Genomic DNA, 22,211 nt, shown 5'->3' on the forward strand with positions numbered 1-22,211 from the left:
AAGTGGAACTGGAGCCCAGGCTTGTAGGAGGGGAAGGATCCCACTATCTGGTGGAAAGCTCTTTGACTAGGTGCAGTGTTCCCTGCTTGGGTTGTCTAATGTGTCACGGGGACAGAGGGAAAGAGATGAAGAGGAGGAGAAAGGAAGAGAGAGAGAGAGACACTGATACATGGCGATGACAGCAAGAGACATGCATACCCAAAGGCAGAGATGCAGAGACACAGAGACAGGGAGAAAGAGAGAAAAGAATAGACATACAAATAGCAAGAGCAAGTGTGAGAGTGTGAGACCCTTGTTTAGATCTGAGTAAGCTTTTCCTTTTCCCATCATTCCCCAAATATTAGACGTCCTTCCCTCCCAGCCCACTTCCATCCCCTGCTTCTCTGGACAATATACTTTGGTACAGCCTCAAACTTTTAGAGATCTACCCATCACTTTCCACACCACCACTCAGGCAGTAAGATAGCACAAGCACCAATGCCTCCATTTTACATATGGGGAAACTGAGGCCCATGTAATTTGAATAATCTGCTCAGAGTTACATGGAAAGTGTTAGAAGCAGATCTTGAATCCAAGCCACCTACTCCTAAGGCCAGTGCCCTGGGTTCTAGAATTATTCTGGTTCAGTTGCTTACCCCAACAAAATGCAACTTTCCTGAGGGCAGGACCTGTTACCTTTTTTCCTGCCTTGTTTCCCCCAAGGTTTTGGCTGGCCCAGACCCTCTAGGGAATTTAATGAATGTTTATTGTCTTGAGTCTTTTCACTAGACCTTACTGTATGAGTGAGGTAGTCTTCTTGACACAGGAAAAAGGGAAAGAGACCCAAGGAAGGAAGACAGAAAAACAGCTATCATGGCCACCAATCAGGACATCTCCCTGGGACTGAGCTTGCCTTTGAGCTGCACCTCTTGGGGCTCCAAAGCTACTCAAGCTAGGCAGCTCCAGCTGCTCTTAGGCAAAGCCCTGCTCAGAGCCTCGGAGTCTGGCCTGAAAAAGTCGGACTGGACATGTACTCTGCTCCTTGTTTGAACTGGAAAGCTTCCATGCATTCCAGCTGTCTTCTCTGGGAGGCACACTCCCTGTTTTGAAAAGCCAAAATATTCACCAGTTTCCTATTCTGCCCCTCCAGATAATGTTTTCAATATAATATATTTCATTAGAGTTTCAGGGCCTCTTCCTATTTTCCACTCCAACTCTTTGCAGGTAGGAATCTCTCTCTCTCTCTCTCTCTCTCTCTCTCTCTCTCTCTCTCTTCTCTCTCTCTCTCTCATCTCTCTCTCTCTCTCTCTCTCCTCTCTCCTCTCTCCTCTCTCCTCTCTCTCTCTCTCTCTCTCGTCTCTCTCTCTCTCTCTCTCTCTCTCCTCCCTTCCCCTTTTTTCCTTTCTTCTCTTTTACGTTTATTCATTTCTTTACTTTTCCTTTCCTTCCTTCCTCCCTTTTTCTTCCTTCTTTCCCCCTCTTTCTTCCTTCTTTTCTTTCTTTTTTCTGTCTTTCTTTCTCTTTTTCTCTTCCTTCCTTTCTTTCTCCCTTTCTCTTTCTTTCTCTCTTCCCCTCTCTCTTTCTTTCTTTTGAGTTTCTTTCTCTTTTTCTGTCCTTCCTTTTTCTTTCTTCCTTTCTTCCTTTCTCCCTTCCTCTCTTTTTCTTTCTTTCTTTCTCTCTCTTTCTTTCTTCCTTCCTTCCTCCTTCCTTCCTTCCTTCCTTCCTTCTTCCTTTCCTTCCTTCCTTCCTTTCTTTCTTTCTTTCTTTCTTTCTTTCTTTCTTTCTTCTTTTCTTTCTTTCTTTTCTTTCTTTCTTTTCTTTCTTTCTTTCTTTCTTTCTTTCTTTCTTTCTTTCTTCTTCTTTCTCTTCTTTCTTTCTTTCTTTCTTTCTTTCTTTCTTTCTTTCTTTCTTTCTTTCTTTCTTTCTTTCTTTCTTTCTTTCTTTCTTTCTTTCTTTCTCTTTCTTTCTTTCTTTCTTTCTTTCTTTCTTTCTTTTCTTTCTTCTTTCTTTCTTTCTTTCTTTTCTTTCTTCCCCCCCTCTCTCCTTCCTTCCCTCCCCTCCCTTTCTTCTCTTTTACCATTAAATAGCTATTCAGGGTAAAATCCCTAAAGCTTGATGTTTAAAAGTGTAGGCCATGAGAAACTTGGATTTTAAAAACTTCTTTGAAATGGAGAACTTATTGCTTGTATGGATTTTATTACAGGACTGGCAAATCAATATCAACATCAAGTCTTGACAAAGGATTTCTTCTAAATGAACTCCTTCCCAACTTGGGATTCTCAAAATCCCAAGTCTCCTTCAGTGCTCACCTCTGCTGCTCTCTCCTCCAGGAAGTCCTCCCCATTATTTACTATTAGTATTCTTTCCTTCTCCTCCTCCTCCTACTCAAAGAAGAACCGAGGATGGATGGATACAACTGTTTAATGAGCTCATAGCTTGAGAAAGAAGAAACTTCAGAGGCATCCAGTTCTAGCCCCTTATTTTAGCTAGGAGGAACCTGTGGCCCAAATAGGTTAATTGCCAGGCTGGAGGCCAAATGTAATAAGGTTTAGGATGAGGCTTTGCCAGAGCTCCTTCTATTGCATCATCCACACTGCTCAGTCTATGGCCCAGTGCAATACTTGGCATACAGCAGGTGATAAACAATGTTTGATTTACCTTGTCTGGGTGGACTAAAAAAAGGAATTAGAAAGAACAAACACAGGTTCCATCTTGTCACCATTTCTTTTTCCCTTTGATAATATTATGAAGATTGAGATGACATTGAAGACCAAAGGATCCCACAAAGCTCAAAGGCTGACCTTAGAGATCCTCTAATTCAATCTTATCCCTTTACAGAGGGGGAAACTGAGACCCAGGATAGGAAGGGACTTGCTCAGGGTGACAGTGATAGCAAGTGGCCAGGCTAGGGTTCAAGCACTGGACCTACAGGATGACCCTGTCCTTCTTGGTAATATAATATTTTGTCTTTGTCTTTGTGTCCTGGGTACTTAGCCCAATGCCAGGTACATGGTAAGTACTTAATGTTGGGTGATTGATAGCCTGACTGATTGTGTCCTTCATCGAGAGGCAGCTTAGTGCCATAAAAAGAGTCAGAAGTTGGAATCCACATGACACCATCTGGGTAACCTTGGGCAAGTGTCTTGTCTTTGGGCCTCAGTTTCCTCCCCTGTTAAGTAACTATGTTTGATGAGATGATCTCTTGGGGCACTGCTGGTTCTAATTCCGAATGATTCTATGTGCTTCTAAGGTCTTCTACAAAACTCACAGGGATTCTATGTTGATTTGTGCCACTGATAATTATTAAGGGTGACAGGCACAGTGAGAGGTAATGAGGGTAAATCCTCCTCCCCAAGTGAACTGCAGAGGCCCCAATATTACCTTGTGGATTAAATTCAAAATCCTATGTTTGGCATTTAAGGCTCTTCCTAACTTTCCTGTCTTCTTACCTCTTCCTTTCTTATACTTACCCTTTGATCCACTGACTGACCTCCTGGCTGTTCCCAGAAAAAAAAAAAAGGATTCTATCGCTCTCAGCTCCAAGGAATTCTTTCTGGTTGTTCCCCAGGGCTGGAATATGCTTCCCCCCTCATCTCCACTTACCGGTCTTCCTTCACTCCTTTTAAATCTCAACTAAAATCCTGGCTTCTACAGGAAACTTTCCCCAACCCCTCTTCATTCTGGTGCCTTCCCTCGGTTAACTGCTTCTTATTTAGCCTGTAGATAGTTATTTCTTTATATTTGTTTGCTTGTTGTATCCCCATTAGATTGTGAGCTCCTTGAGGGCAGGGACTATCTTTTGCCTCTTTTTGTTTTTTTCATTTCTTAGCATGGTGCCTGGCACATAGTAGGAGCTTTAAAAATGCCTATTAACTGACTGAAAGAAAAAAAGAAAATTCTTGTCCTCAAGGAACTTCCAGTGACTCAACTGGAACTAGAACTAAGGAAGCATTTAGTCAACCATAGAAGATTACAGAGGAGAAAGGAAAGAGTCCAAAATAACCAGGTGGTTTGTTCTAGTTCCTAAGGAACTTCCGTTTCCCCAAGGAATATGTGCTTCTGCTTTCCCCTTTGGGTTTTTCCAACCAACAGTCATAGAAGAGCCCTCAGAAGCCATTAAGTTCAATCCTGCACTCTGTGCATCCCCAACAGGTAGCCATTCAGATAGGAACAGGGAACTCACTACCTCCCAAGAATGCCCTGAGAATCCTAGGTCATAGATTTAGGGCTAAAAGATGAGGAAGCGTGGGTTTGAGACAGGTTCAAAAACTTGCCTCGGATCACACAATTAGCAAGAGACAGAACCAGGATTGGATCTTGGCCTCCAAAATTAGTGAATAAACAAGTCTTCCCATTGATTGGCGTGCGATCAAGAAAATGCACAGTGGAGCTTAGTGGAGATGATGGGGAGATATCATTTCTAGCTTTCTTCTCCACCCAAGAATTTCTGGTTATCTGGGAATACTGCCTTGTAGTTGGACAACAGGAAGTACATTGGTTTAAGTTAAGGAAGCAGGATTTGAATCCTTGATCTGCCACTAATTTGCTGCATGACTAACTCATGGATCTCTCCAGGCCTGTTTTCCATCTATGAAAAAAGGATAACACCTAGGCAAACCCTAGAATTTTTCTGAACCTCGAGTGAGGTGACGGATGTGACAAATTGTGAAATGTAAGATGTGTCCATTGAAATGTGAGCTGAATGTTCACAAGCCCATCTTAGCTCTGCCATCAGCTTGTACAAGTAGCTTCAAAGAATCAGGAAGACTTCGTTCGGTTCAAATCCTGCCTAGCTGTATGATCCCAGGCAAGCCTTTCACAGTCTCAGACTTTGCATGAATAAAAGTGGATTAAAATAACATTTGTTTTCCCTTTCACACAGGAAGATTATCAGGAAAGCAAGGGCCATATAAAAAGAGTAGCTTTTAATCTAGATATTAAGGAGAAGCACTGTTGGGTATTGTGGGAAGCACAGTTGATTCTGAAGACCTGGCCCTTCTTCTGTGTTGCTCTTATCCTTGGGTGAACCTCCCCCCCCCTTCCTTAGTGCCTGGCCCAGATTATGGGCTTAACAGATATATGCTTCTTGGTCAGATGATTCTTTGTGACTCAGTTTCCTACTCTATAGAATTGGGATCATAATAAATGAACCTTGCAGGGCACTTTTGAAGCTCAGATGAGATAACATACATGAAAATGTTTTTATAAGCCCCAAGACATGGTTTAACCATCAACTGGTCCAATATTCTACAATCCCTCCTGCTTTACCAGATTTCCCATCTCAAGGACAACATTTGCTTTGAGGTTGTCACAGACTTATCAGCCTCAAGAAAAACAGCAAGAAAAACCTTTTATGGCATCTTTTATAACATGACCTCCAGGAGACTCTTGTTCTGATGCCTCACCCAGGGATAGGAGCATCCCAACTCTGAGGACCCAAAGGCTGTGCCAGGGATGCTAGCCCACCTCCAATGGGTTCTCCTGAGCCAAAGAAGCTCGAGGATGGTGTAGACAAGGAGGACTTACACACCGTCCAATGCCCAACCTTGCCAAGCTAAGAGGGGCTCATTATGAAACTGACCACAAGGGGGCCCAGTTTTTCAACTTTCAAGGATGGGTCAGCTCTGAAGCCATGGAGTGTTAGGGTCTGGGTTGGTGGAAGGGATGGATGGATCTTCAAGAGGTTGGAATCACCGATCTTGAAGTACCCAAATCTACACAACATGGGTCAAATGCATTTAATGGGCTTTGCTGATTTGTGCTTTCATTTTCAGTTAATTCTTTGACTATTATTAGATGTTTGATAATATGCAATTATCAGATGAGAATGCTTTAATATACTTTCATTTCCCACTTACCCCCACCCAAAAAGTGACTATGAGATATGCTGGTATCAGAAAATCATTATTATTGAAGAAAAATGGGGGGGAACCTCAAAACAAACCAACTCTATAGTAAGAGTTATTGATGACTGTTTTTTAAACCTTTATTTTCTTTCTTAAAATCAATACTATGTATTGGTTCTAAGGCAGAAGAGCAGTGAGGGCTAGGCAATGGGGGTCAAGTGACTTGGCCCGGGTGACATCGCTAGGAAGTATCTAAGCCACATTTGTGGCTGGACCTCCCCTCTCCAGGCCTGGCTCTCTACCCATTGAGACACCTAGTTGCCCCCTATTAATAATTTTCTACATTTGCCAAATCAATCAGTAACTCAGAAAAAATTAGAAGTCAAGTCTTTGGACTTTGTGTGTCATGAACGGAGTTAACCTCTTTTTATACTGTTTATTATCAATGATGTTTCTTCCCCAAGTCTTATCCTTTTGTATCTCAGATAAGAGAGTGGCATAGTGTCTAGCGCACAGGCAGAGCTTGGAAACTGTTTATTAAATGGGCAGAATGAGAAGACACCCAACACTCCAGTGCAGAAGGGACCTCAGAGATGGACTGTTCTTACTCTTTCATTTTTCAGATTAGAAATGTGAGGTCAAAAGCATCAAATTACTTGTCTGAGCTCATAGAGAAGAGGCAAGGCTAAGACCTGGGGGCCCGGATCTGGCGTCTTTTGCATTTTCTTTGCCTTTTCTGGTGCCATCGCTGCTTGCTGTCATCACAGCTCTCTCAGCCATTCTTTCTCTCATTCTTCTCCCTCTTTTTTCTCTGACTTCAACTTTTGAAAACTGGACTAGAGCTCATTTCTCACATGAGCTCATGTTTTCAGGCCCAGGAGAAATACACAGCCAATCCCACCCCTGCCCCATATCTCCACAACAGGGAATACTTGCCATGACTCTTCTCACTTCAATTCTTTCTCCCCCTCCCACCCATTCTTTCAACCTGGAGGAGTTAGATGGAGGTTGAAGCAGAATGTGGTGGGAAAAAATATTGAAGTTAGCCTTTTAGGACCCTGGGATGTCAGTTCTGGCACTGGCCACCTATGTGGCCTGGGCCAAGACATTTCAGCTCTACTTTGTAAAATGAGTCCATGGGAAGCCCTAGAAGGCTCCTTTTAGCTCTAAAGTTCCCATGATTCCATGAGGCATGGAGGGATGGGATGGAGGAGGGCAGTGAAGACTCTCAGAGTGACTCTAGCTAGAGTGGAAGAAATACTGGCACAAGAGGAATGTTGCCAAAAATTAGTAGTTCGTTTGGGAACTAAGAAGGGATTTGACAAATGCTCTTTTATGGCAAATATTTAATATTTATAATATGGTACAGTCTAAATTAATATGATATCACTATATAATATTTTTATAGTAAATTCACACAAAAATGTATCTATCTGGGTGCTACAAAGAATAACAACACCTGACATCTCTATAGTGCTTTACGTTTTACAAAACAGTTTAAACATATTACATAATTTGATCCTCACACAAAGAAGTCTGGAAGATAGAGGTGCTCTAATTGTGCTCATTTTACAGACTTGCACAGGGGCAGAGAGCTATTATGCATCAGAGGGTTCTTCTAGCTTCACTCAGCTTTACATCATGAAGCTCAATGAGAGTTACGGAGTGTGCTTTCACTGAGTTTTACTGTCACATCCCTCTACCATGTCTCTGTCAACATGCAAGATGGACACCTGAAGATGGGCAGTTGTACTTCTCCAGCCTGGGTCTTTATGTAGTGGAGAAATGTGGAAGGGCCTCAAATTCCTAGTATTCCTAGCTCTGAGGAGCCTCAGGGAGCAGCTACTCTAAGTTACAGTTGAAAGAAAATTCTCTCTACTACATTTCTAATGGAACATCTGAGGCAGTTCTCCTGGGAGAGAGTGTCCACTATCACTGTGAACCATTGCTTAAACCCTTTCAGAATATAAGCCCATTGAGGGCAGGGACTTTCCTCTTTTTTTCTAATTTGTATCTCCTTTGCTTAGCATAAAGCCAGCTGCACAGTAGGTGCTATAGTCAATGTTAATTGAGTTGAATTGAGTGAGAATCTCTATACCAGTGATGATGAACCTACGGCACAAGTGCTAAAGGTGGCACACAGAGCTCTCTCCTTGAGCACACAGCCACACTACCCTCCAGAGTTTGTTACTAGAAAGGCAGAGGGACACTGGAGGAGCTGTTCCCTTTCCCCCTTTTTACCATGCCTGATAACAATTTTTTGCATCCTCGTCCCCACTGCCCATCAGCCCAATGGGAGCACTTTCTCCCTCCCCTGCGTGGGGTAAAGATGGGGCAAGGTACATATGGCACTTAGTGGGGAGGTGGGGAAGGGGCATGGCACATGGTCTCCAAAAGGTCTGCCATCATTGTTCTATACCCTCAAAACCAAATAGAAGAAGAGCTTTGGGTAATGACAGAAAAGACTCAGACTCAGCCCTATGTACACAATCTCCTCTTTCCCTTTCACTTTCCCTTTCACCAAAAAAGCATCATTTTAGTTAAGAGAAAAACAATTGTATTTTTTTTTGTAGAGGAAAGCCATTGTTTACATGGTGAAGAAGCCTAAGTTATTGCATAAGCCTACAAAAGTCAATCATAAGAAGGCACCCCTTGGAAGATGATGTGGAATAAGGAAGCCGGAATTGCTATCTTTTTTCTATAAATAACTTCATTTTTTGCAACGAAGCACAACAATGGCAGCTCTCCTTTGGAAAGCAACAATATTGGCTCAAATAACCATTGCTGGATGGGCAACCAGGAAGCACTGAATGATTAACAGGCTACTAGAAGCCATCCAGGGAACTGACCTTTGCCATGAATTAAAAGCCTTTTTTATCTTTTGGGAAAGCAGCATCTGGGTCAGGCAAGTGGGGTTGGAGCCAAGGATGATCCAATTGATCAAGTTCCCGTATCACTTATTCACCAGGAAACTTGTTAAGGGAAATAAGAAGAGATGCTTTAAAAGAATGAATAGGTTGAAACAGCTTCTCCAAAGGGGCTTGGTTGGAAGTGAGCTACTCCAATCAGCTTTGCTCAATTATAAACAATATCAAAATTATACCACAAGGCAAAGAAACGATCTCTCCATTTCCAAGGAACACGACTACTTTTTGAATAGTTCCAAGGCACAGATGGTCATTTAGAGATTTTGGGTTCAAAATGTTGGCTCTAAATGATCAATAAAATGACTTTGGGTGGGGAAAGGATGGGATTGAAATGCACACCTATATGGTACACATTTAACTAGATGGCTAAGTGATTCTTTTTTGGCTGAGAAACACACCAATTTTAACAGGTGTGGTTAAAAAAACTCTCTAAATGGCTAGAAAATATTATTATTATTCCCAGCTATTTAATATCTTTGGATGAAAGTTCATTCGGAAAGGTTGGAAAAAACTGGAAAAATAGCACTGGATTTTTTGTTTCTCGATTAAATATTTTCTTTTTGGACTTAGCAAAAGGAAAGCTAGAGAAAAACTCAGCTTGGCAGTGAAAGCCTTTCCCAGTCCGGCCCCAGGCCTCCTTCAGGATCATTACACATGATTCCTCTTCCCACATTCTCTATTCCAGCCAAACTGGCCAACTTGGTCTTCCTGAACTCAGAATTACATCTTCCATCTCCAAGCATTTGCCCACGTTGTCCCTCCTCTGTTGGCCAGTTCGTATCCTCAACACCCTTCAATGCTGAGCTCAGGCACCACTTCGTAGAGGAACACTTTTCTAAACTCCTAGTTTTTAGAGCCCCCTAAACTCCTCTGACCAGTGATTTGGTCCTTTCATCAGGGTATAAATGTAGTCCTCTTCCCCATATCATTTAGAGGGTTAAGAAGGAAAGAGATTGGTTTCTGTTTTGTTCTGTATCCTTGGGGGCTCTAAGACAATCCCCCACAAAGAAGAGGACCTCAGTCTATTGGACTGAAGCACCTTTTTATGCACTTTGAAAATTAGATCTAGATTTGGGTTTCACCTGGTTTTCCTGCCTCTTCTTGGTATTCTAGCTGAGTGCAGCCCCTCTTTAATCATGGGTTTTCAGAGAAGGGAAACTGCTTTAAATACAAAGCCAAATGGGGATCATGTTCTGGGTTCTGAAATGAAATGCAAAGATGATCTGTTTGGGGGCCCAAAGCATCTCTGCATCGGTCAGTAGGGAAGCCAAGAGTTTCTAGCAGGCAATTCCACTTGTATCAAGGCTGAAGGAACAGAAGGGGAGAAGTACAGAAATCAACGAGGCAATGATTGCCCACCAACGTTACGCAGAAGGATGCTCTGTTTGCTTCCATCTTGCTTTTGGTGAAGGCACTGAGCTAGTTTCTCTAAAATAAATGTTGATTGATCTTTCCTTTTTTTAAAAAATTTCTTGGGGGGGGCGCGCAGAACCACCTGTATTAAGTTCATCTTTCTTTGCATCTCTGTCATTCCCTACAGTGCTGGCACACAGTAAGAACTTAATAAATTCTTGTTGACCTGGTGATTTATTTTGTATTTCTTTGGAATGTGTTATGTTCCAGCATAGGGACTGTTGTTCTGATTGCATCAGGCCCTTCATAGGGCTCCCCCAGGAAGGAAATTCCCTCTGCCAATCCAGGCAGTATCTTTGTGCAACCCAGGAAGCTATTTCTACACCACTGAGAGAATAATGACTTGGCCAGAGTCATACGGAGGCTCTCTGTTTACCCTGCTTTCTCAGTGTTGTGTGCCCCCATAACTGTCCAAACTCCCTGAAGGCAGGAACTGAATTAAACTGATGAGACAAGACACCAAATCCCTTTTGGGGATGTTAGCCAAACCCTGCTTGGGATAAAGCACACCCGTAAATCTGATGCCAGGATTGATAAGGAAGCCAAAAGGCTGGGACAAAGTGAGCAGCCATATGCCAGAGCACTGCCATGTTTACCTCCTGCCCAGGTAAATCCTTACTCATTGCACTGCCTTTGATCTGATGAAAGGCTTTCCATGGCCCTCACTACAGGAAAAACAAACAGTAGCCACATTTTATAGTGTGCTTTGTAAGGGAGCCCGGCCAACCCTGAGCAAAATGGCACAGTGGGTAAAAAGTGCCTGGGGCCACTCCCTACCCGCCATCACCTTTCTTCTCCCAGATGCCAGCCGCCCAATGTTAGCCCTTTCAGGACTGTCTCTAGGGAAAGTGTAGACTAAGCTAATTCACACTAAGGTGTTAGTGAGGAGGTCTTGGTTTAAAAGGGAATTATCTAGAGAGAACAACTCTTGGTGGGGTTCTAATGTTGACCTTAAAGGCAGAAGGCAGACAACTGGGGGGGGTAGGGCCACCTGGATGTTTCTTAAAGGCCATCCTGGCCACGGCTGCCTCAGCTCTGCTCAGGCACGGCCCCCCCATCACTGCTCCAACACTTTCTCATCTTCTGCCAACCTTTCAAACATTTCCTTCGAGAGCCTGATTCAGGCAGCTCTTTGGGGGAAACTAGACTTTCTCAGGGTTGTCACCTTTCAAAAACCAGCCCAGTGCTAGGGAGGCACCCAGAGTTACGGAGCACCGTTAATGGGAGTCCCCCGTCCTCAGGCACAAATGTGGGAACGTGGCCCGACAGAGAAGCCCCCATCTCCATCCTCACTCACGCTTCTTGTTTCCACGTATGAAACAGATGATGAAAAGGAGCTCCTAGAGAGAGAGGACGGAACCCTCGTTCTGGCAGGAGAGGCCCCGTTTAAAGTGCTCCCTCTGCCACTGCGAGCTGTATGATGCGAGTCTTCATTTATTAATTAAAAGATTGACTGGAATGGACAGGTTCAACCCAGATGATGTTCAGAATCCCTTCCAATGCCAAAGGGGAGGAATTAGGAAGGCCGGTAGGAGGAGGATCATTCCGTTGAGGATTACAATAATGACAATAATAAAAGATTGGCCAAGGAAGGGAAAATGTCATCTTGCCAGAGTTATTACAACATTCTTCTTTTTAAACCCTCATCTTCCGTCTTAGAATCAATACTGTGCATTGGTTCCAAGGCAGAAGAGTGTAAGGGCTAGGCAATGGGGGTCAAGTGACTTGCCCAGGGTCACACAGCTAGGAAGTGCCTGAGGCCAGATTTGAACCTCTGGTCTCTGGACCTGGCTCTCCATCCACTGAGCCACCTGGCTGCCCCTACAACATTCTTTAAGGAAAAGACAGGTTCAAAAATTTACCATTGATGATTTTTGAGAACGGTAATCATAGCCATGACAGAGATGTGTTTGTATGACATGTATATCACCAAATTTGTATATACTACTACCGGAGTCAATTTTAGCCTTACCATAAAAGTCATTCTGAGTTCAATCTGTTTAGCTACCAAATGCTCAAAAAATCTCAACATTTCCTAGGTAGGTTTCAGCCATCGATTGGGTTGTATCTTTATTCTTTTACAGCTTTAGGGTTTTCCTGCTTCTGTACATTTAAACCATAGAGAGAGGCAAAAATGACCACCGTGGATGTTCTTGGCTATAGACTTTGATTACAAACTCTTTAGAAGGCAAAGTTTCCTTTGGTTGTGGATCTCCCTGTGCCTAGTACAATGCCTTCCACATCAGAGATAATCAGAGATAATGAATGCTGGTTGAGTGAATTGCTGTTGTTAATCATTTCGTGTCCATTATAGACGTCCAGGATAGTGTCAGAATCCTCTGAGTTCTTAGGATCATAGAACTGGACAGGACCTTAGAAGACGTCCAGACCCGGATTGAAACCCAGAGATATTCACTTTTCCAAATTAACAAGGGCCATAAGCGGCAGAGTCTGGATTTGAATTCAGGTTTTGTGATTTTAAATTGAGTCTTCTTCCCATTATTCCCTACACTGTTCTTGCCATCTAATCTGATTAAGGAAAAAAAAAAAACTAACACAAATAAACTGAGGAGAAGAAGCAAGCATTTAGGTGCTAAGCACTTTACAAATATTAGCTCATTTGATCCTCACAACCATTCTAGGAGATAGGTGCTATTTTTATCTCCATTTTATAGATGAGTACACTGAGGCAGACAGGTTAAGTGACATACCCAGGGTCACCCATCTACTAATTATCTGACACAGAAATTTGAACTGACATCTTCCTGATTCCAAGTGTAGTGTTTTATTCATTTTACCACCTGCCTGATGTTTATATGCTTTGTATAAATTATACGATTTACTTTTTATTTCTATTTGGCTAACTTTGTGATTTCACTGGTCTTGGAACCTGTGTGTGAAATCTCACACTATCATGGTAGCTCAGCAGCTATTCTCCAAAGGAGAATTCCAGGGAAGTTTATTAGATTACAAACAAAGTAGCTCACCCTGCAGCTCTCTTATCACTCCTCCTCCTCCTCTACTTCAAAGGCTTTGCTATTTGCTTGCATTATCCTGTGTATTCCCAGTAGATTACTGAATTGGAGTAAATTAGAGAAGACCAAGATCCCAAAGAGAGGCAAAGTAGTGGATCGAATAGAGGGCCTAAAATTAAGATCTGGATTTAAATTTCACCTTTGACATTTTCAAGTAGGAACAAGTTAATTGCCCTCTCTGAGCATCAGGTGACTATTTATATACACGTGTATATATATATATATATATATATATATATATATATATATATATAGAGAGAGAGAGAGAGAGAGAGAGAGAGAGAGAGAGAGAAGGGCCATAGGAATGTACATTTAGAGGTGGAAAAATCCCAATGCAACATCATCATTTTAAAAATAAGGAAACTGAGGATGTGAAGTGAAGAAGTGAAGACTTCATAAGTGACAGACTTGTAAGGGGAAAATCTTTCCCTTTAAATCCAGGTTTCTTGAATGTAAGCTCCTCGAAGGCAGCCTGGTTTTATTTTTGATTTGAATTCTCCAGCTCTTGGCATAGCAGAGAGAGCATGTTGTAGCAGCTTAAAACAAACCAAGAGTCTTGCTCTATTGAGTTAGGCTGAACAGACAAGGTGTTATCTGTCTGACTTAGTGGAGGAAACTTAAGCTTCCTTTTGGATATTCCCCCACTTCTACCCCTGAGGGCTTTTAGTAGGTACTTAATAAATGTTTACTGATTGATGATTAACTTCATCATCTGGTATTTCAGTTTCCTTTCATTTCTAAATTGGAAAAAATTACACCTCGGTTCATTTTAGGTATTTCTTGCAGTAAAACAACACAGTGAACAGTTTCAGAGCCAGGGGGATTTGAATGCAAGTCCAGTCTCTGACCCCAACTGTCAGGCAGTCAGTCAATAAACATCTATGAGACTCAATGATAAACACTAGGGCTACTGAGCCCTTGCCCTGAAGGAGCTCCTGCTGTAATAGTTGTTGTTGCTGTCCAGTCCTGTCCTTCTCTTTGTGACTGCCTGGGGAGTTTCCTTTACCAAGGTATGGGAGTGGTTAGCTATTTCCATCTCCAGCTCATTTATAGATTAAGAAACAAAGGCAAGCAGGGCCAAGAGACTTCTAGCAGCTAGTAAGCACCTGAAGCCAGATTTGATCCCTGAAGATGAGTCTTCCTGCTTCCAAGCCCAGAGCTCTAGCAGTACCCCAGTTGGCTGCCCCACAATTTAGGAGGGGAGATGATAACCAACTCTATGGAAGAAGCTATAAACAGGACGAACTGGAAAGAATGAAGCCCCGCGAAGGAAGAGGGTTTGAGGAAGCTGTTTCAGATGAGGTTTTGGGGGGCCATAAAGGAAGAAGGAGGCAGGGGAGATAACCAGAAATCTGCACTGCCCCCAGCTTGAAGATGGGGGATCTTGTTCATGGAACAGCCACGAGGCTAGTGTCATTGGGTGGGAGGGCAGGATTTGGAGAATAAGTTGGAAGAAGTCTGGCAAGGTACGAGAGGAAAGACTTTGAATTCCAAACACGCGGGTTTGTATTTGATTCTGGAAGTGAGAGGAAGCTGCGGGGTTTAGTGGGTGGGGGTGACATGGTGCGATCTGCCTTTTAGGAAGATCTCTTTGGTGGTTGAATGGAGGACGAGTTAGAGTGCCAAGAGACTGAAGGCAGGCTGATCTGCCTGCCAGCAGTCATTGTAGTCATCAAGGCAAGAGGGGAGGAGGGCCGGAACCAGGGTGGGGGCAGTGTGAGGGGGCCTAGTCCAGGGATGGACACTGACTGTGTACAGGGGGAGATGGACAAGCTATGCAGCTGCTTGGACATGGGGGTTCGAGGAGTTCAGCTAGAGATCATGAGGACTCCAAGGTGACTCTTGGGTTGTAAGCCAGAGGGCCCCAGTAGGTGGTATCGCCTGCTTTGGTGGTAGGGAAGGGTGTTTGGGGGTGGAGGAATAATGAGTTTCATTTTGAACATGTAAAGTTTAATATGTCTACTGGCCATCTCATTTGGGACACGTGAAAAGCAGTTGCAAATGCAAGAAAGGAGACAGGATGGATGGGGTGGATATACATAGATTTCACAATCATCAGCATAGACATGGTAACGAAATCCATGGGGACTGCAGAGATGGACTAGTAAAGTGGCACAGGGGAAGAAGAGGGAAGAGGGTCCAGGACAGAACTCCGAGGGTCACCATGGTCAGAAGGTGGGATCTGGAGGAACCAGCAAAGGAGTCAGAAAAGTAGGAGGAAAACCAGGAGAGAGAGAAAAGAGTACAAGGGTGGGGAGAGAGTGAACAGGAGGGAGCAATGATACCGGAAGGTCACAGGGAAGAGGACTGAAAAATAGCAGATGGATTTGGAAGATAGAGAAGATTGGTAACTTTGGAGGGAGCAGGTTCTGGAGACTAGTGAAGGGTTCAAATGAGAGCAAGAGGAAAGAGAGCAGAGGCATCTATTTAGATGCACTTTTCAAGGGTTTTAGCGAAGAAGAAGCAGTACAGGATGACAGTGGAGATGGAAAGATCAAAAGTGGGCTTGACAGGATGGTGGAGGACACATGGGAATGCTTTCAGGCAGTAGGGAATGAGCCAATAGAGAGGGAGAATTGGGAAAAAAAGTGACAGTGGGGATGATGGAGGAGGCTGTCTGTTTGAGAAGGGAGGGTGAATGGGATTGCTTGAACATGTAGGCCACCTCCCCCTGGGACACAGGGATGAAGGAGGAGAATGAGGCAGAAGGCAACTGAGGGATAAGAGACAAGGACGAAGGGAAAAGAGGGAGCTCGTGGAGAATGGTCCTGCATTTTGTTTTTTTGTAAAATAGGAAGCAAAGATTTCAGCTCCGAGGGTGAGGGTTAGTCTGAAGAGGGATAAGAAGCTCCTGGGGACAGTGAGTTATACTAACTGTCACTGACCCTCCTAGTGCTCCAGGTTACTATAATAAGACTGTCAGGTATAGAGAAGGTACCTGTCTGCACCAAGAGAGAGAATTCCCTACTAAAAGCTTCCAACACTAAAGCAATAAATAAATAAAAATAAGACCAAATCCCAGAACCAGTCTCGAACCCCAACCCTAATAGCTATATCAGAAACCTTATCCATAGTGTTAGGAATCAAAGGAGAGAAGGCTGCATTTGAGATCACATATCCAATCAAGTCAGCAAGTACTTACTATTAAATTCCTATTATGTTTCAGAAGCTTTTCTAAGCACCCAAAATCCAGGTGAAGGTAACTCAGTGACATCATTCCAAATGTCTTCTCTTGCTTGAGAAGAATACTTTAGGGGGCTCCCAAAGAAATCCTTAAGGGCTGCCAAGCATCTCAAGTGTGAAAAGTGATCCAGAACACTAGCACATTTCCTCCATTAAAGAATACTCCCACCCCTCCTCTCCAGCCCAGTGATCCTAGCCTTGTGCCTGTACTACACCCTGTTTAGAATGTTTTCACCTGGAAAAAAGACACTTTTGTCCCTTTCTTTTGACATAGGACTAAAGGGTGCTATGTGGGAAAACACTCTGCTTTCTCCCATTAGGGTGGAATGAATTATTCTGAATGGTGTGCTTTTTCTCACTTTATAAATGTGATTTTGAATTCACAGGAGCCTCTAAAAAGTAACCAGGAAGAAAAGTAATTCCAATTGCTGCTTTGGATATGGGGCTGGATGGAGAAGGAATCTGAGAATAAAATATTAGTCAAATATATCTGAAACTATTTAGGGAGGCTAAGCACCCTAAAGGAAGTGAATGGTGACTCCATTATAAATCTTATTTTATAGGGTTAAGAAGTAGTCACTTTAATTAGTTTCAGGCAGAAATTTGGCTTAAAGAGTCCAAGCGTGGGAGTTGATTTTATTCTACCAAACAACTTCCAATAAATAGCTGAGCTTTCCTAGCTTTGGGAGGTCAAAGGAAGCTGCTCCAGGGATTGTTAAGTAAAGATTAACATCAAACTTCAAAATGTAGATTCTGGCAAACTTAAGAGTATAAATCAGACCAAGGGTATTGTTTTAAAGCCACAGATGAAGGATATGAAGGAGCAGAGGGATCCTTCAGGTCCTGATAGCATGACTTAAGAGAAGAAACAAGGTGAATGGAATGTAGAAGAAGAAGTCAAGGAGGTCCTCAGGTCTAACACGATTCACCTTACCTATCGGAGCCTCAGCCTCTTCTTCTGCCAAATGAGTTACAAATATCTGTGGTGCTCCCTAGTTTGTAGGACTGTGGGGAATTGGGGTGAACGTCCGGTCCCTTGGAGAAAGAGGCTAGGAAGTATAGTGTGCCCTAATCATTGGGGGTTAAGGACCATTTAGTGATACCAAGTCAGTTAGAGTTATAGGAGGTAGGAGGGCTAGACCATATATAAATCATAGCTCCAAAGATAGATGGGACTTTGGAGGTCCCCTATTAACTCCTTCCTTTTCCAAATGAGCAAGCTGAAGCCCAAGGAGGTTATAAATGCCTTGCCCAAGACAATTAAATGCCAGAGGCATGGTTGAAATCCGACCCTTCAGATTTCAGAGCCAGTGGTGTTCCCCTCTTCCCCGGTGGCAGGCATTTGAAGTACTGAGCGTGTTTATCATGGTAGCTCTAAAGTTGAGGGGACAGCTCTCAGTTAAAAATCGGAACACTGAAGTAGAAAGAATGCTGACTTTGGAGTCAAAGCACTTGGATTCATTCCTGGTTTTGCGCTGACGATTACCGGTGTGACCTTGGGTAAGCCATTTACCCACATTGAGCTTCACTTTCCCCATCGGTAAAATAAGGAGGTTGGGCTGATGGCTTCTAAGATCCCCTCCATGCCTGGCTCTAGGACCAAGGACATCGGCCTCACTCTCCCCACACGCAAACTTTCACTGAACCCTCCTCCAACCCGGGGCCGTATATGAGGCCTGGGGACCTAGAACTAGAAAGAATCCTCCCAGGAGGCACCGGAATGTCGCTTTGTCTCCTCTGTAAACAGAAGCTGGATTTCAGACTTGGTTGACAATGCCGCGTTTCTCTCCGAGCACTCACTCCCTACTCCCTGGCCCCGAGCGAAGGAGCCACTCGAGATACACCTGGACAGGCTGGAGGCACCTGCTTCAGGACCTCACTGGGGGAAGGGGGAAGCTGTCAGGTAGGCAAGCCTGCTCTGCAGCCAGCCCCTGACTCAAACCTGTCCGGACACAATTGGTCCTGCAGCCTGAGGCTCCTTCCTGAGAAACGCAGGCAGTTCCTGCTCCTCTTTACCTGGCTACAGAGCCAGATGCCTGGCAGGCAACACCTCCCCCCGTGCCCTGCGCGGCCCCGGCCACTGTGCCCACCAAGCCGGGTCACTTACCACTACTCTCTCCCAGTCCGAAAGCCATGGAGAACAGGCAGGCGGCCCCAAGCACGGGCCCCGGAGCTCGGCGGCCCTTCTGCAGGCACACCATGCCGGCTGCAGTCCAGAGCGCCAAGGCCGAGCCCCACATCGCTGGCAGCGCACGGCGGGCGGCCCCTCCTGGTCGCTGGCTTCAAGCTCTGGGACTCGTCTCCCGCCTGGGTTTGGAGCAGCCCGGCGGGGAAATCCTTGGGGGCCAAGTTTCAGTCGCACGTCTCTCCTTTCCAGCCCTGGCAGGGCTCAGTGCCTTGGGGCGCCCTCTCGGCAGGGAGCTGGAGCGGGTCCAGAGCCCGAGCGGGGCACAGCATGTCAGGGCGGCCGCCGGACTCCGGGCGCTTCGCACAATGGGCTTGGGAGCTGGGCTGGAGCACGAAGGCGAGGCAGAGTCCGGAGAAGGGCAGCGGCGGGCGCTCGCGCTTCATTCAGGGCGAGCCTCGGAGCCAGCGCGCGGGGGCCGGTCCGGCTGCCCGCGCCCCAGCCCCCGCCCGGCCGGCCCGGGACAAAGGGCTTTTGTTCCTAGCTCTGCCCGCGGCCGCCCCCGACGGAGCCGCTGCGGCATCAATCAGCTCGGCGGGAGCCTGCCCCGAACAAAGCGCCCGGCGGCGGCGGCGGGGGGGCGGGGGTGGGAGGGAGTGAGCGGGCTCGGGGCCCGGCCCCAGGACGGAGTGACTCCGGCCGGGGACTGGGAGGCTCCGAGACACAGGTGGCCAAAGTTGCGTTCTGGCTGCCCCGGGGACCGAGGGACTACACTGCCCGAAGGCAGCCCCGGGTCGGGATGAAGCTGGGCAACGGAGGCTGGAGCCGCTGCTCCTTCTTGGGTAGTAGAAGGCACGCACTGGAGCGGCCCCTGGCCGGGCGCACGGGCAGCGGCCACGTCGAGTTTCTCGGCGGGTGGGCAGGGATGCTGCTTTGGAGACTAGGTGAAGGGGGCGGGCGCGGGGGGTGTGGTGGGGCTAGAGGGGCCCCGGGCACGTCCCGGGGGGGGGAGTGGAGGGAGGTAAGAGGAGGTTGGGCTCCCCCCTCCCTCCCCTCTTCTTTCTCCTCCCCCCTTTGGAACCAGAAAACCGTTCTCGCCGCTGTTCAGGCGCGGAGTCCCCAGCGCTCAGGGGCCTAGAGTGCAGCCCCGGCCGGGAACAGATCCTGGCAACGAGGGGCTGGGACGGGGGCTGCTGAGCACCAGGGGCTCCCAGCTAGGCCTAGCTTGTCCCTTTGGGGCTCTCCGGGCAGCTGGGACTGCGCGACTTCGGCGGCTCGGCAGTTGCTAAGAGACGGGCGCGGGTTCCACGCCCGCCCGGGAGATCTGGGCTGGGGCAGCAGAGGCTGTGGGCGCGTGGGCGGGACATTGGTGAAGTATGAAGTCACCGGCCCACACTCTTTCTTTGTTTTGCTCAGCCCTGTATGGATGGATGTGTGTGCGCTTTCTCTCCCGTCCTTCCCCCACCCCATTACCCTGGGGTCTGAGAGAGGCTGAACCGTGTCCACATCGCTGGGTCCTCGGCATCTAGGCTCCCCCCACCCCGACTTCCCCACCCTCGGTTTCCCTAAGCTTCCCGCCCACTCCCTGCCGGAGCTGCAGCAGTCCGCGGAGCCCTACTCCCCGCCTTGCTTGGCCGGCCAGCCGACCTCCTGCTGATCCCGACGTACTCACTGACCCGGAGCTGGAGAACCCAATCTCTGCCAAAGCTCTCTTCCTTCCTGGGATCACACCAAGCGGCCCTGCTCCCCAGCTCTGAGGGTCCGAGCCCGAGGCCGTCAGTGGCATGTATAGGAGTTCGACCCTCGGCTCCAGTCCCTTCCCAGGCCGGCCTCAGCCTCTGCTCCTGGGTGGCTAGTGCTCTGGGTCCTAGCTCATCATTACGTGGTGGGTCAGCATCCTCTCCATTTCAGTGTAGTCTCTAGCCACGGCTAGCAAGAGAACAAAGAGTGGAGAGACGTTTGCCTTGCCCTTCTGGTGAGGGGAAAGAGGACTCTAAAGCACCGGGGGACACAGAGATCCAGAGATTGAGAGGGAGACAGAGAGAAGCTGCCGACCTTTTCAGACCTAAAGTCTGCCGAGACAAATGAGGAAGTGATGAGAATGCAGCCTGCTCCTAGAGCGGTCTCACTACCTCCTCCGAGGAAGACCAGGCTGAAGCTCCCTGCCCCACCCTCATTCCCTGCAAGTTTTCTTCTTTCTAGGGGTGCTCCTTGTGTAGCCTTGTTATTGCAAAGTTGGGGGGGGGCTGCCTCTCAATTGATTATCCCCATTAAAAGCAGTTAGAATATTTGGACCTCTTGGGGGCAGGTAAAGGCCCTCAGAGCAAACTGATGAAGTGGAAAGGGAGGGGAATCGGAGGCAGAAGGCTTGGGGTTTCTTTCCTCCTTCCCTCTGTCTCTCCCTCAAAGACATTCTATTGTCTTTGAGGAATGATATTGGCCCAGCTATTGCAATAGTTCAGAAGAGGCACAAAGTCACAAGCACACACTCCAAAGAATCTGTGATCTAATTGCTCTGGAAGTTTCCTCTCAATAATGAGGACCCCAGCTGATCCATGACTTCTCATGCTCTGCACTCTTCATGACATCCTCCCATAGAGGGTCAACCCAAGAACTAGAGACCTTCTTCCTAGATTCCTCCTGGAAAAGAGAGCTCAGAGTAAATCTGTGAAGGGATGGACCCCGGGGAGCATCTGAAAGACTTGGGGAAGTGACACTTCCCCTGAGTCCTGAGGGTACTTTCTTTAGGGTCTTGGGACCAAGAACTGGGAAGGACTCCAGGCAGCATCTGATCAAAATCCAATCATTTTCCTCAGATGGGAAGGACCTGGGCAGGACCATATCTTGTCTGAAGTCACCCAGATCATAATGACCAGAACTGGCATCTGACCCCCAGATCTTCAGACACTTCCAATCCATTGACTTTTCCACCAAAGTTGATGTTCATATGGGGCTTCAGTTTCCTCCCTTCTGGAAATGGGAACTGTTCTGGAAAACTGAGAAGCCCAATTCTAAGATCACTGGGGACCCTTCTACTTCTAAAGCCCAGTAGTTTCCATACTCATATTTGGAAGCAATTGCTAAGTAGGTGGCTCTGTTTTCTCTTGCCTAATTACTAATTGAGGTTGTGGAAAGTACCAAATTAAGTGGCCTCATGCACAGAAAATTTCCGGAATTCAGGTATAGTGCCTATTGCCTTCAGAGTAGGTGAGAAAACAGGCCAGAAGGAGGTTGTTGACAAGTCCCTCTTTAGACCCGTGGCCCTGCCTTCTGGCTCTTATAGATGTTCTTGCCCCTAAAAGAAATTCTACTCATTGGAAAGCTGTGGCACCATGGTATTTTATGGAAACTGAAGTCCAGGGATACAATGAAACAGGTCTGCAACAGAATTCATTAGCTTGCCCCTCCATTCTTCCACTTGTCTAGGTCTCCAGCCTTGCTGTCATTCTTCCACCCTATATTCTCATTGGTATCCCATACTTAATTGTCAAATCTTGTCCATTCTTTTTTCATGACATCTTCCCCTTCTATTCATTCATCTGGCCACTGCCTTAGTTCACTTGCTCATCTTCCCTTGCTTTGTGAATACAATAACATCCTCCCTGATGTCCCTGCATCCAGTCTCTTTCCTTTCCAATCTACTGGTCCTCATCTTCCAGAATGATCAATATTTATTAAGTATCAGTTTTATGTCAACTATGAA

The 22,211-nt window shown here is 46.1% G+C and overlaps 1 protein-coding gene across 3 annotated transcripts in view; it reads right to left on the reverse strand.

Moving 5' to 3' along the window:
* Positions 1-20,601, reverse strand: part of ITGB8 (integrin subunit beta 8) — a 109,641-nt gene extending 89,040 nt beyond the window's left edge. Inside the window, exon 1 of one of the 3 annotated variants that reach the window (XM_056800527.1) lies at positions 20,185-20,601. In XM_056800527.1, the coding sequence (XP_056656505.1) occupies positions 20,185-20,294 (110 nt within the window). In that variant the 5' untranslated portion in view covers positions 20,295-20,601. Of the gene's footprint in view, positions 1-18,490; positions 20,002-20,184 lie in introns of those variants that run through there. The other 2 variants (XM_007505392.2, XM_007505393.2) reach the window with 2 other exon arrangements.
* Positions 20,602-22,211: the final 1,610 nt, after the last annotated feature.

This window comes from Monodelphis domestica, chromosome 5, assembly GCF_027887165.1.
Source record: "Monodelphis domestica isolate mMonDom1 chromosome 5, mMonDom1.pri, whole genome shotgun sequence".
Taxonomy (NCBI): domain Eukaryota; kingdom Metazoa; phylum Chordata; class Mammalia; order Didelphimorphia; family Didelphidae; genus Monodelphis; species Monodelphis domestica.